The sequence below is a fragment of the Cavia porcellus genome, unplaced genomic scaffold (genome assembly GCF_034190915.1).
Source record: "Cavia porcellus strain 051 isolate PalLab524CR breed Dunkin Hartley unplaced genomic scaffold, mCavPor4.1 scaffold_9, whole genome shotgun sequence".
In the NCBI taxonomy this organism is placed as follows: domain Eukaryota; kingdom Metazoa; phylum Chordata; class Mammalia; order Rodentia; family Caviidae; genus Cavia; species Cavia porcellus.
Window position 1 is genome coordinate 69,623,976 of NW_026947492.1, and position 15,262 is coordinate 69,639,237.

At 40.5% G+C, this 15,262-nt stretch overlaps 1 protein-coding gene and 2 pseudogenes across 1 annotated transcript; all 3 read left to right on the plus strand.

Annotated features, from left to right (window-relative positions):
• The first annotated feature begins 247 nt into the window (after positions 1–247).
• LOC100727477 (olfactory receptor 52B2-like) lies at positions 248–1,401 on the plus strand (annotated as a pseudogene).
• A 1,887-nt stretch (positions 1,402–3,288) lies between these two features.
• Positions 3,289–6,072, plus strand: LOC100727197 (eukaryotic translation initiation factor 3 subunit J-like; annotated as a pseudogene).
• A 5,695-nt stretch (positions 6,073–11,767) lies between these two features.
• LOC100726920 (olfactory receptor 52H1-like) lies at positions 11,768–12,709 on the plus strand. The gene has a single exon (XM_003465332.2). The coding sequence runs from the start codon at positions 11,768–11,770 to the stop codon at positions 12,707–12,709; it is 942 nt and encodes a 313-aa protein (XP_003465380.2).
• The last annotated feature ends 2,553 nt before the right edge of the window (positions 12,710–15,262 follow it).

Here is a 15,262-nt window from a genome sequence, read left to right on the forward strand (position 1 = left end):
GTAGCTCCACGGAATCTTGAAACATTGCCTGATATACTCTGTGCGCCAAGGAAGCACCAATGACCAGAAGTCTGTCCCACACCCAGTGATCATGCTCTAGGAGAGTTTACCCTGGAAAGCCCAGGAGTGTATAAAGCCATACTGTCTTCTGTGATCTCCACACATACTCAGTTGTGTTTCAGTTCCTATTACTTTCAGTGAATGCATCAGCTTCTAAGCCATTCTACAGAGGACCGTAATATGCAGCATGACTCACAGCAACCTTACCGTCTTCCACCCCACAGTTTTTGTCCTACTTGGCATCCCTGGACTGGAGGCTTATCATACTTGGTTGTCAATTCCCCTCTGCCTCATGTATGTCACTGCAGTCCTGGGGAACAGCATCTTGATAGTGGACATCATCACAGAGTGTAGCCTTCACGAGCCCATATATTTTTTTCCTCTACATGTTAGCAATCACAGACATACTTCTGTCTACCACTACTGTGCCCAAGGGCCTGGTCATCTTTTGGTTTCATGCTCATCACATTGCCTTTGATGCTTGTGCCACCCAAGTCTTCTTTGTTCACACTGTGTTTGTCGGGGATTCAGCAATCCTGTAAGCCTTGGCTTTGACCATTTTGTGGCCATCTGTGCCCCCCCTGACTAACCTGGCCTATTGTGGAAAGAATTGCTCTGGCCATCATCATCAGAAGCTTCTGCATCATCTTCCCAGTGATCTTCTTGCTGAAGTGGTTGCCCTTCTGTTGGACCAACATTATCCCCCACTCCTACTGTGAACATATTGGAGTGGCCCGCTTAGCCTGTGCTGACATCACTGTTAACATCTGGTATGGCTTCTCAGTGCCCATTGTCACAGTCATCTTGGATGTGATTCTCATCTCTGTGTCTTACTCACTGATTCTGCGAGCACTGTTTGCTTTTCACCTCAAGGATGGTCGGCATAAGGCCTTCAGCACCTGTGGGAGCCACTTCTGTGTCATCCTCATGTTTTAGGTTCCATCTTTCTTTACCTTACTAACCCACCAATTTCGGCATAACATTCCCTGTCATGTGCACGTACTGCTGGCCAGTCTTTATGTAGTGGTGCCTCCAATGCTCAACCCCATTGTCTATGGTGTGAGGATGAAGCAGATCCTGGAGGCTCTTTGCTGTGAAGACTCGGTGGTGTGCTGCCCCTCTGGGCTGATAGGGTCTCATAGAACTTCATGCCCAGCGGCATCAAGGAAACTAGATAGGAAACAGAGATTTCCAGGACTTAGAGAGTTTATCTTTCTCCTTTTTCTTTTGTCTCCGCCTACTCTTTTGTTGCCTCTCTCCTATGTGCTTTCTGTGTCTCCTTTACTTGTTTCATACATTCCTATTTACAGTGCAGGAATAACCAAGTGTATAATGCTCTGATATGAGTGTTTGTGTCTCAGTAGGCCAGACGTACTCCAGAAGCACAGGGACCCGAGTGTCATGTGAAGTAAGGTTATAAACAAATGAAGAGAAATAATATTGTATTTAACATATGACACAATTCCATTTTTTAAATCCCCCAAATGTGTATTTGCTTTGTAGGGAGTCAAGTTTACTTCTATAATGGCACATGTTTTTAAAAACAGACATCCATGCCTTTGAGCTATCTAGAAAATCCCACATCATTCTTCACTTTTTATTTCAATAACTACTTTCCCTGTGAAGTCTTACCTAACTTCTCCAGTAAGCCAAGATCCTTATCTTTGCAGGTTTGGTTTACCCTGTGTATATGTCCAAATATGCACAGTGAACTGTAATGATCTTGTAGTTTATACCCTGGACTGTAAACTCCTTGAAATGGTGTGTGTATGATTCATATTTGAACCCATAATACATTAAAAATGCCTGGCACACAATACACATTTGAAAAATAAATCAGTAAAGTTACTTCCATAAACCCAGACCACACACCTCTATAACACACTGGAATGGCTGCTAAATTAATTAGCCCTCAAAACCAGTGATTAATAAGCCAGATCTCACTGACATAGTTTAGCATCCTGGAGGTAAATCAGCTGATCAGCAATACCTTCTTCTCGCACTTTTGCTGTGATGTAAAGATCACAGAATAGTCTCTCTGAGTGCCTTGGAGTTTAAACGGATCTTCGACTCTCAAGTCATTTTCCATCCTCTTCATTGCCGCGGTCACACAGTGCAACACAAGTGAGACCACCATCCTCCACATTCCTGTGAGGTAAAATCAGCACTGGACTGCTTGCAGTCAGTTTGGTCAGGATGCAGGAACAAACACATGGGCAGTTCTGTCACTTCCATAGGACAGCTTTTCTTCAGAAGCTGGGGGCTGCTTCTTTTCATACTCTTACCACTAGATGGGGCCACACAACTAGCTACAACTGAAGAACTACAGGCAGAAGGGATGTGTGTGTGTGTGTGTGTGTGTGTGTGTGTGTGTGTGTGTATCACTTCCATCCTGAAGTAACTCAATATCTAGTGTAGTTCCCAGGGGGCACGTACTGGAGACAGTAGCGTTTAAAATGACAGGAGTTTAGAACTCTTAAGTCCATCCTTGAAGGGAGCCATCAGAAAAATCATTCAACCAACAATAGCCTCATTTTTTATCTGTGTGAATAACAATGTTTTGCTGTGTTAAACAACTGAAACTTTGAAGTTATTTTCTTATTTATACATTTAATTTTTCTGGCTCTCAGAACTTTTAAATAATAATAATCACATTTAATTTTTTTTGTCTTTTTTGAGATGGTCTCATTATACACTTCAGACTGGTCTTGAGCTGACTTTGTAGCCCAGGCTGGTCTTGAACTCACAATGATCCTCCTGCCTCAGCCTCCCAAGTGTTGGGATTACAGGAAGCATATTTAATTCATACAATTTTATAAGGAGTAAATGAGCTTTATTTGGGGTAATTTTAGCTGCTAAGCGCTCTCTGGAGGACAATACTGGTACTCATAAGTTATCTTCTAGTTAAACCCTCCTCCCTTACCCATTCTTTGAAGTTTTACATTGCAGACACTGATGAATGAAATGGTCTGCCCTGGAGTAAGTCACAGCTTCTTTCTGCTTATAGGATCTCTGAACACAGCTCTCATGTTCACCTGTCCTAGAGAAAGGGCAGTTGATATCTAGCTCTGCTCAGAGTTTGGAGCTTCCTATGCGACTCAGCACTAACCCACCTAGTCTTTATGACCTTCTGGTTCCTCTTGTTGCTTTAGTCTAGATTTTGTCTCCCAGGGATCTGATCCTCAAGGTTGGATTTATCCATAAATTTCCCTCAGTCCATGGTCCACAATGTGTATCCACATACATATTGGAAAAGGTTGGTACTCACTTGTGCTTCCACTGTTCTCTGAAGATCTCAGTCTTTCATACACAATTTGTTTCATTGCTGTAGGTTGCAGAATTCTCAACTCAATATTTTTGCCTGTAATTTCACTAAAGAAATAAAAACAAAAAATTGTGTAGCAACCCTTAAAAGGATGCCTGAAGTATTTTTCCAAGCTTTGAATTGCAAATCAATTTTAATTACTACCATATAGATGGTACATCCAAAGCACCTCCTTTACCATTACCATTTGCTTTTCATAATGTCCTAGTCATATTGGGAAATAGTAACTGCCCAATGAACAAATGAGGAAAAAAAAACTAGGTTAGGTAAATTGAAAAGGACACTATTTGTTCTCCCTTTGGGGTTGAAGTTGACCAAATGCTTGACCATACCTTGAATATAATACAAGCTGTCAAGGCAAAACTGGAACATGCTGACTTATAGGATACAAGGGAAGACTTGGTAGAACAATATGGAAGATTTACAAACTAGACTGCTATTTTGCTTCAAATCATGCATGGTAATAAAATGTTTTCAGGTCATTTCTCAGAAAGAGAAAATGGAAATATTCATTGAATGACTTGCAAAGTCAACTTCAATTCAGATTTTTTTTTATCTTTTTCAGGCAAGGTTTCACTATGCTATGCAGTTCAGGCTGGACTTGAACTCATTTTGCAGCCCAGACTGGCCTCAAGCAGTGATTTTTCTGCCTCAGCTGGGAGTGTTGGGATTAATGGCATGTTCCACCATATTCAGCTTTCAATTCAGGTTTTTGATAGTATTTCCCTTATTTTTTATTGTTTCTAATATTTGATTACCAAAAGAACTAATTAATATTAAGTAGAATTTGATTTATAGTAATAAGCATTTATTGATTTCTTTTTTCCAAGTAAAGGATAATTTTTGGATATTTTCATATTGACTTCTGAACTGCTATTTGTAAGCATTTAGTTCTTTTTTTTTTTTTTTTTGTCTTTTACTTTTTTATTGGTACCAGGGATCGAACTCAGGACTGCCTGCTTGCAAGGCAGGCGCTTATGCCGCTGAGCTAAATCCCCATCCCCTTGCATTTTAGTTCTTACATACACTGGATTATTCTGGTCCATTTTTCTATAAGTGTGCTGCAATTGGAGTATGTCTAGCTTTATACTGCACTTACATACATGAGAGACCTATTTTTTACTTAGTGTTTTACATGTTAGTCTTAGCTGTTTCAAATATTTAGCCTGCTAGATTCATTTATTTTTAAAATATCATAGGTCATAAAATAAACTAAGATGTTAGGGATATGTGCACGTGTACCATTCATGTAGTTCTGTGTAGTTAAATTTCAGTTTGGGCAACTTCCTGTGTTAAATAGTCTATTCCAGATCATTGTTTTGAACTAAACTCTGCATTAATCCCCAGCAGACCTAAGAAACCAGAATGGGTTCACTTGTGCTGAGTACCATATGATCAAACTGAACTTCTCTACTGGCTAGTGCTTAAAAAAACAAGATTATGGTCAACTTGAGTCAGTGAAGTAAGGAAATCCTTTCTGTTTAACTCTTTTTTTTATTTTAATGGATAAAGAAGCACAGAAAATTCAAAAGGCCAATCAAACAAACAAACAGCAACAAGGAAAGCCAATAAGAACAACTAAAAACATCAACAACAATACTGATATGGGATTTCAAAGCAAAATGATAGGAATTTAACCATAGTTGTTACATTGCATAGTGTGATCTTCAAAATTGTTACTCAAGCTGCCAGATACAGGCATACAGAACTAACCAAACCATGTCATTTCCTTTGTACCATCTGTTTCACTCTTTAAGAAGAGGCTCTGCGCTGGCCATGGAAATCCTGCTCAGTGAGTCACTCCTGCCTCTCAAGCCCTCCTGCCCTGCTGAGACTGCTGTGATGGAGGGGCGGGGGACTCTGACTCCTGGGGCTCTGACGCTGTGGAGGTCCTGGTGGGAAGGTCGGGACAGCAGCGCTGCAGGACTGAGGGGTGGGGTGCTGGGATGGCGAAGGCAAGGACACAGACTAGAGTGTTAAGGATAACGGATGATGATGGTGATGATAATGATGATGAAAAATCTCCAAAAAACAGGAAGCAGAAGGAAAACCAAAGGTAAATATTTCATAAAAGAAAAATATAGCAGAGAATCTAAAAGAGAAAGAAGGACAATAGGAGAAAAGGCAAGAAGAAATTAAAAAGAGGTCAGAAGAACCCGAGGAACCTAAAGTGATAACACCAGAAGAACAAGTGGCAGATAAACTGCACCTACAGAAATGAAAGGAAGAGTCAGACCGTGAATTAGCAAAAGAAACTTTTGATGTTAATAACAGATGCAATAGATACTACGAATCCATCTTCAAAACATGATTTCACAGTTTGTCAAGTTACTAAAAGATAAAATTAGACAGTATGAAAAGTCACTGTATTATGCCAGCTTTTTGGGGGGTAGCTGTCGTTCGAGATGTGTGTATTTGATTGAAAACTGATGACTTGGAAAAAGATTACCAATTCATTGTCTGTGCTTTGCTGTTAAGAACAGAAGTAAGCAAAGCAAAACCAAAAAGAAGAAAGGTGTGGTTCCTGGAGAGGCATTAAAGGATACCATGAAAGACAGTCTGGCAGATTATGGTGGATGTCATGAAGGATATGCACAAGACCATGAAGACTTCATGGGACATTTTATCTTTTGGAGACTTCTTTCTGTGGCCCTCAATCTCTTCAACATGTAGCACAACTTCTTTTCCTTTCAGCTCTGCCAATCAGAAGTGCAGTATTTTTTTTTGTGCTGGTTATTTAATGCCTTGGCCCTGAGATGATAATGTGCAAATGAGGGAACTTGGATCTTGTTGCCAAGGGGTTAAAATCAAGGAACCTCAATTGCTACTAAATCATAGCTGAAAAATCAAAGCTGAAAGATCTGATAATGTTGTCCTTGTTTGTCTCTGATTCCATAGCAGCATTCACTAAATTGGAAACAAAGGTTGCAGCAGGACAAAATTAATTATGTGGTATTTACCAGCACTATGTCGTAATACAGCCTTACCCACACTTCCTTGAACTATTTCCTAATTTGCCAAGAAAAGCAGTTTGTAATAAGGGCATGGGGTGTGCACCTAGTTCTAACATTACTTTATCTTAAAAAAAAGAAAACTTTGAAACAACCAATATTTTGGTTTCTGCTTTCTTCAACCATATTGTACCTATAAATCCTGTCTCTTTTTGCTCAGCTCACTGGAATATTTTTTTAATAGCCTGACGTGTTCCCCATCTAGAATCACAAATAAAAACCAATTACATCTTTACATTTCTTTGATACTTCTTCTGATACTGCATTCAATCAATATTCAAATGCATGAAATTATACAGTCATTGATTTTTCAAATTTTGCTTTCTTCACTCCCCAGTTTCTCTTTCCCTCTAACTTTACTAATATAAATACTAAACCTAATGAATTTCCAGAGAGTTAACTTTATGCTATTGCTGTTGAATACCATGCCATTGTTAGTAGAGGTAAAATTTAGTAGAGGTTTACTATAGGTTAGTATTTGGTCTTTCTTAGTACTCATACTATAATTATATATTTTGCATCTAGGTTAAGGGAGATACTTTACCAGTTCTTAGAGTCTGTCAATATTCAGTTTGCATTGGACATTATAATTGATGCTGATTTTGTTACTATAGCCAAGGTGACATAGTTCTGCTATTAATGCATTTTCTTGGGATGCAAGCAATTAAGTCATCTTGGAGTCATTAACAATACTGTGGCTTGTTCTTAAAGAACTGGGTGCTGTGCCAAATATACTTCTCTGATGAAGAAACACAAATGACCAATAAACACATGAAAAAATGTTCACCATCATTGTCCATTCAAAAAAATGTTAATTAAAGCAACACTGAGATTCCGTTTTACTCCAAAAAGAATGGCCACGATTAAGAAATCAATCAATACTAAACTCTGGTGAGCTGTGAAGAGATAGAAATCCTTCTTCATTGTTGGTGGAAATGTAAACTGATACTTTCACAATGAGAATTAGTATGAAGATTCCTGAGAAACACTAAAAATACAAATTCCATTTAACCTAGCTATGTCCCTTCTAAGTATCTTCCCAAAAGAGTTGAAGACATCGTACCTTGGTGATGCATGTATACCCATATTAGTAGTAGCAGAATTCATAATACCTCAGTCTTGAAAACAGCCTATATGTCCATGAAGGGATCAATGGATAAGGAAAATGTGGTATTGTACTACTGTGCTGTAAAGGAGGAAAAGCTTGAATCATTTGTAGGCAAGTGGATGCACACTGAGACCATTAAGTTACAAGAAATAACACAGATACACAAGCTTAAGTACCATATGGTTTCTCTTATATGAAAACAATAATTTATACATGTAGAATGTTCTAAATAATATATACAAAGTGCTCTATATAATATATACAAAGATAATAGGAAAAAAAGAGAAAAATTATTTTAATCCAGCATAGATAATGTACCTAAAAATCTATCTTGACTTAGTAGAATTGTCCTATGTGTTTGATATATATATATATATATATATATATATATATATATACATATAGTCAATAAATACATGAAAAAATATTCAACATCTTGGATCCCTGACCATTTGTACTTTCTCCTATGTGAAGTGTCTGTTCATTTCTCTTGCCCATTTCTTGAGTGGCTAATTAATTTTAGGTGGTCTGCCTTTTTTGAATTATTTATATATTCTAGATATTAGTCACTTGTCTGAGCAGTAGGTGACAAAAATTTCTCTCTCTCTCTCTCTCTCTCTCTCTCTCTCTCTCTCTGTCTCTCTCTCTCTGTCTGTCTCTCTCTCTGTCTCTCTGTCTCTCTCTGTCTCTCTCTCTGTTTCAATGGTACCAGGGGTTGAACTGATGACCTCATGCTTACTAGGCAGGCACTTGTGCCACTGAGCTATACTAATTGATTCTTTTGCTGTATGGCAGCTTTCTAGTATGATACAATCCAACCATTTTGGATACTTTTCAATAAACTAAAATTAGAAATTCCATGACTTAGCTATTCCCCTTCTAGGTATCTTCCTTGAAGAACTTAAGATATCATACTATAACGATATGTGCATAGCAATGTTTACAGTGGCATAATTCATAGTAGCTAAATCCTGGAAGCAGCTTGTATACCCATAAACAATGGATTGGATATATATATATATATATATATATATATATATATATATATGTGTGTGTGTGTGTGTGTGTGTGTGTGTATGTATGCCGATGCATTGTATTAAACATTACCACCAACATCTCACTGAATACAGTAGGTTGGAATTCAGATAAAAGTAATCAATGTACTTTAAATTAGGATGATTATTCTGGGTTATCCAGTATGTACAAACGCATAAATAAGGCTTCTCAAAAGTGGAAGAGGATAATGTGACTGTGCCAAAAAGAAAGAGCATTGCAAGCTTGGAAGACAAGAAGAGGCTTCTGTTAGGTGGATATGTAACCTCAACACATTGTGTTTAGCCCTTTGGGCATGTGGTATACTTCTGAATGGCAGAACTCTAAGATTTCTGTTGTTTTAGGCAATGTAGTTTATAGCAATTGTTTTATTACACTGGCTATTGGATACCAGTATACTGTGAATTCAAAAAATGTGTTGATTCTTGTAAATTCATTGTGATATTTTAATCTATTACTGGGAAAATTAAATGAAGCATAGATATATTTGTAACATTTGCTGTATATATGTTCAACTTTATTAACATATCATGTTTGTGTTTATACATTGAAAAGCTAATAAGCTTTCATGCCAGTGCAGAGTGCTGAGAATGGGTAAGAAAAAAACTGAGGACAAAGCTGAAGGACTCATGCTGCAATATGAAGAATGCAAATACTTTTAACTATATGTATATAATATTGGTTCATTTACACAAATAAACTGATTAAAAATATTGAAAGAACAAGAATATTCTTAGGCTTCTGCAAATATTGTCTCAGTTGATTCTGTTTGAATATATCAAGGGCTGTGTCTCCCAAGTATTCATATCCACAGGCCATTAAAACCGTCAATTACATTCCCTCTCAAGAGAAATAACTTACTATGATTGGTGCAAGCCCCCTTGAGGACATGGGAATAAAGGGCCCCCATCTAACTGAGTAATGTTTCGGGAATAAAAAGAGATCTATAAATGTTCTCATTTAGCTCTTACAAGAGTCTTTGCCATTCGAAAAATTTTATTCCTTCCTTCTAAATAGATTCTTCCCAACAAGCTTAGTAACCAGAAGACAAAAGAGACGTGGTGAGTTTAAAACCACAGTCAATTCATGACAACGTTTACCAGGTCTGCTTCTATCAAGCAAAATGATAATCGGTAATTTAGTCTGCGTCCAACTATGGCCTGTGCCCCGAAGGGCATGGCCTTTGGAAATACTGTGATTCTGTTATAAGCAGACAGAGTCTGGCAAGAGAGCTCAATTTCTTGTGGAGCCCAGAAAATGTACAACCAGAGACACAACCAGAAACTCAGAAGAAAGGAGCTCTTTGGGCAAAAGAAGGGAAATCGGAATAGATTTTATTATAGTAACTGACCTTGGGTAGGATGTTTTCTTTTGACTCTCCATTGTAGTTGTAATGATTTGTTATTTATTCTCCCCCTCTTAAATGTATCCCTTGTAACTGAGGAAAAGCATTTTCTATTATGGGGCAGTGAACCTGTGCCAAGAAGCTGAATTGCAGTATAGCCTAAAAGAAAGTCTACTTACTCTTCTGGCTACAGGAGATCACTTGGCCATCATTTTAGGGAATATTTTCTGGATACCCTGCTGCTACACATTATATGAGCTCAGCACCTATAGGACTTCAGCCAGCCTCAGCCAGGATATATAACTTAGATTACTCATACAGGGTCTGCCTTTGGATATGGAAATGTTAAGTTTCTCATAGATAGAGGTGATGTGTTCATCTTGCTTAACTGAGAGTTCATTCAATGACAAACCTAAGAGAGAAGCTCACTTATGTACAGGTTTGATCTGAAGAGATACTACAAAACCCTTTAAGGATTCACTCATTCCTCCTGTAGACAAGTGTACTGATCCCGGCAACCACCCCAATACAGATTTGTTATGATTTTCCTGCAAAATGCACTTTCCTTCCTTACAAGCTTTTCAAATAACTTTATAAGTTTATTGGGAAGAGTAAGAGCCAAACCCCTGCAAAAGTGAGCTCACAGTGGCTCATACTCTGTGAGGCTTCTCCAATACTCTGCTTGCTTCCTGGTATCACTGTTTCTCTCAGTGTTCCTGATTTGGCTTCCCTTTTCAAAGCAATCTGTAAACTGAATCTCAAACTGGAGTTAATATTCAAAATGCATTTTCTTTTTTTTTATAGGTACTGGGGATTGAACTCATGACCGCACACTTGCAAAGCAGGCGCTTATGCTGCTGAACTAAACCCCCAGGCCCTCAAAATGCATTTCAATGCAAAAGCCCCTTTAAAGGCAGACTCTGTTTAATACAATCTTTGGATTTGTCACATAGGATCAAAGCACTGGCAGGCCAAAGAGGAAACCTTTGGGGACAAAAAACTGTTTTATCTCTGTTCATCTTTGCTTAGGAGAAAACATGTATTCTTTTCTCTGGGGTAGGCCCTGTTAGACTCACTGATAGGTTGTCTCTCCCACTAACAATAGGAAGCTGGGATCATCAGGGTTTAGAATGTTGCTTCTGAAGTCTGTATATCCCTCTGATCTCACTGTCCTCTGCTTAGATCTGAATACTGTGGTTCACTTGTCACCCTGTGTTTTCTAATATAGTCCTCTTACGTTCACACTCCTACAAGCATATGTCCTAATTTGAACCATTTTTCTTCCACTATGAAACAAAGCTTCCCATACCACCTCCAGTACTAGAATCTGCCCTTTCTGTTTCTTTCTCCGTTTTAAATTTCCTACATACTCTTTATGTTATCAAATTCATTGTCTGAAACATAATATGTACCGTTTAAAAGTCTTAGTCTCTTTACTGCATCCAGTATAATTTCAGCATGTTTATTATTCTCTTTTCCTCTCCTGTTTCTCCCCACTCTCCTTCCGTATTGTTTTTTTCTCCTATTATACTTGTGTTTGTTCTCAATAATCTGCATGTATCCAGTATGTTATTTACATTTAATCATATGAGATTTCTGACCTATAAAAATAAAGATTTTATATGGTTTATTAGTAAATGCATAAAGAAATCAAGTGGTGCCAATGGGAAATGGAAGGAGTCAGTTCCATAGGTAGAAAAGGTCAATAAAGGGCCAGAAGGAACTGATGCAAAAACCTTATATGGGGCAACTGCGGCTCCAACAGTTTCCAGCAGTGGGGCGGAAAATATAGCTTTAGTTGCTCATCGTGACAATTGATTTTTCTGCAGTGATCAAGAACCAGTGGATTCCACACTGCACAGACCATGTATAACTTGAGCTGTTACAACCCCAGTTCCTTCGTCCTTGTTGGAATACCTGGTCTGGAAAAGTTGCACATCTGGATTGGGATTCCGTTCTGTGTCATCTATATCGTGGCAGCTGTGGGCAATTGCATCCTCCTCCACCTCATTGCAGTTGAGCAGAGCCTCCAGGAGACCATGTTTTTCTTTCTCTCTATGCTGGCCAGCACAGACCTCATCTTGTCCACTACCACGGTGCCCAAATTACTCAGTATCCTCTGGTTTGGCTCCCAAGAAATAACCTTCTCTGGCTGCCTGACTCAGATGTTTTTCCTGCATTTCAGCTTTGTCATGGACTCAGCTATCCTGCTGGCAATGGCGTTTGATCGCTATGTGGCCATCTGCTTCCCCCTGAGATACAGCAGCATCCTGACTCCACAGGTGACCATCAAGCTGATGGTGAGCATTGTCACAAGGAGCTTCGGGGTCATCCTACCAGCTGTTTTCCTGCTAAAACGGTTACCATTTTGCAGCACACGCATCATCCCACACACATACTGTGAGCACATAGGTGTTGCTCGACTTTCCTCTGCTGACATTTCCATCAACATTTGGTATGGATTTTCCGTACTGCTCATGACTGTCACCTCAGATGTCATCTTCATTGCTGTTTCCTATATCTTCCTCCTCCATGCTGTCTTTCAGCTCCCATCCCAGGGTGCCCGGCAAAAGGCCCTGAGCACCTGTGGCTCCCACGTCTGTATTATCCTCATGTTTTACACACCCGCCTTCTTCTCCATCCTCGCTCATCGCTTTGGGCATGGAGTCCCTCACAATGTGCTCATCCTGTTTGCCAACTTCTATGTAGCCATCCCTCCTGCTCTGAATCCTATTGTTTATGGTGTGAAGAGCAAGCAGATCCAAGAAAAATTTATTCTTCGCTTCTTTTTGAGGAAGGCACAATGAGTAGACCCTAAGGGAGAAACTGAGATGAAATCAATTGCATGAAATTTTATATTATATATGAAGATGCAATGATAAATCTCAAAATTCTGTATACATGAAATACAAACATTCTGACCATGCATGAAATATAGGCCAGAGAGAAAGAGTGGAAAGAAAATTTAATATGTTTGTGGAAAATCAAGTATTTTCTTTAGGTTTATCCTTTATGTGAAAAGGTGATGATGAATTCCGAAGAGCACCAATGCTAAGGTTAAAAGGACTAACTCTTGCTAAATTTGAGGATATTTTAAGGATAGATGATACTTTCTGATGTGCAACTCATCCTTATTATCATTATTATTTTTACAACTTTGAATTAAAAGCATCACCCCTGCCTTACCTTGTCAAGTGGCTATCAATTCTCTTTACTAAAATTATCAGACGAGGAGCTTCTTGTTTCTTCAGTCTAGGTTCCAGGCATTGATATCTTCTCCTCTACGCCTTTTACTTGCTGTACTGTTTTTCTTTTCTCACCTCAAATTTCATGGAGTTACTGTTTTTTTATTTAGAGAAAAAGCAAAACAGGAAAAAGGGTAGAAATAATACAGAATTAAAAAAAAAAACAGTAAGGAAACACTAGTTGATAAATTACATATTGTTATCTTAGAAGTAGTTGTTCAAGTTACAAACTGACATTGTAAAAAAGTGAACAGACAAGCAAACAATGACATCACAAACTATTCTGTTTGATGAGCTACTTTTGGAACTATTTTTTCAATTGCATACTATAGAGAAAATATAATTTATTTTTTACAACCCTTAGATGGTGTTGTAGGAACATTAATACAACTAACTAAAACCATTTTGTAGGAGTGTTGGGAGCCACGGCCGACAACGGTCGCTTTACTTGGCAGACGTGAGGCCTGTAGAAAGGAGCAGGGCCTGAGCTAAATTACCCCTCCCATCGAGTGAGCCAAGTTGGCGCCTGCTTCTTGCCCCCTGATTGCCCTGGTGACGAAAACAGCCCGCGCAATAGACGTCTACCCAGCAACTAATGACGATGACCAATCAGCTCACATGCCTGCTGTTGCCCTATTGGACAATGAGTCCGTATATATGTGTGTGACCCACGCTGCTAAGAGTGAGATAGAGAAAGTCCACCGGCGAGAAAGGGCTGGTGGCAGAGCAGAGGCCTCGCGGGGCCCACGCGGAGACAAATAAAGGCAAGATTGCACACCGTCAGAATCTGTTGCGTGTTCTTCCTGCAGGCCGGGAGCGACACCGACATCTGGTGGCCCGTACGGGGAGTGATCAACCCCAAGATGCGGCGGTGGTGTGCAACGCTCCAGCGTGGTGCTGCCGGACAGGTGAGTGTGGGATAAGCCTGGGCTCTGGGTGGCGCGCACCTACAGGGCTTTTAGACTCCCCTCAGGCTCACGCGTAGGTGACGGGTTCTCTAAGTCACACGCGGTGAGTTACAGCCTTTAGAGGTTAGAGATGGGTAATTTACCGAGCGCGGAGGCGCGGCCCTTGGTAAAGGCCCTTAGAAAGCTTTTAAAAGCTAGAGACCTCAGGGTAGGTCACAAAACACTGGAACTATTCATAGCAGAGGTAGATAGGGTGGCTCCCTGGTTTTTACCCACGGGGCATTTAAACCTGCCGTCATGGGAGAAGTTAGGCGGGGACCTCGCCTCGGCGGAATTGGAAGGCGATATTTCGCCGGCTATTCGCCCCCTGTGGGAAATGATACATGCGTGCCTTGAAGGGGAGGGGAAGGGGTTCCCGTCGGCAGTTAGAGACGCAGAAATCATGGACGCACGCAAGGCTTTTGAGCAGGCAAAGTCGGAATGCTCTCGGGAGGGATCTGTACAGGGGGAAAAGATCCAGGAAAAGATAGAGGACACCCAAGCTCTGGAGTCCTCCGACTCAGATAGCGAGGAGGAACCAGAAGGTGGGGCAGGAAGCAGAGAGGCCCAAAACCCCTATGCCGAGTTGCGCTGCGAATTGTGTGCGTGCGCCGCCCGGGAAAAGCAGAGAGAGGAGAAAGGGCCCCAGAGCGCTCTCTGGCGGGGAGGAGATAGAGAGCCATCCGCTCCGCCCTGGAGCTCTTTTCCAGAAGCGGTTCCCCGCCGAGAAGCCGCTACAGGGGACCCTCCCTTCTCTCAGCCGGCACAGGAAGTGATGCCCCGTTCCACTCTGTCGCGACCGCCGTCCTATGACGTCGCGCCACGGGGCGGACGGTATTTTCATGGGCGGTTATGGAAGGGTGAACGATGGTTCGGAGGGGATCCACCGATGCAAGGACTAGATTACGGTCCTTATGGAGTATACCCTGTGCAAATGGCCCCAGGCAAAGGGCGCAATGTTTGGGAACCATTTGAAATAAAACAGATCAGAGAATTAAAAAGCGCTGTCACGACCTTCGGGCCCACAGCTCCTTATACCATAGCTATGCTAGAGAATCTTGCCTCTCAGCCTCTTACACCGGGTGACTGGATGCAGCTGGCCAAGGCGTGCCTTCCTTCGGGTAGTTATCTTGATTGGCAAGCCTGGTATGCCGAGTTTGCCATTGAG

Excerpts from the sequence above, each read along its gene's own strand:
- LOC100726920 (XM_003465332.2), top strand. The coding sequence starts at position 11,768 with ATGTATAACTTGAGCTGTTACAACCCCAGTTCCTTCGTCCTTGTTGGA.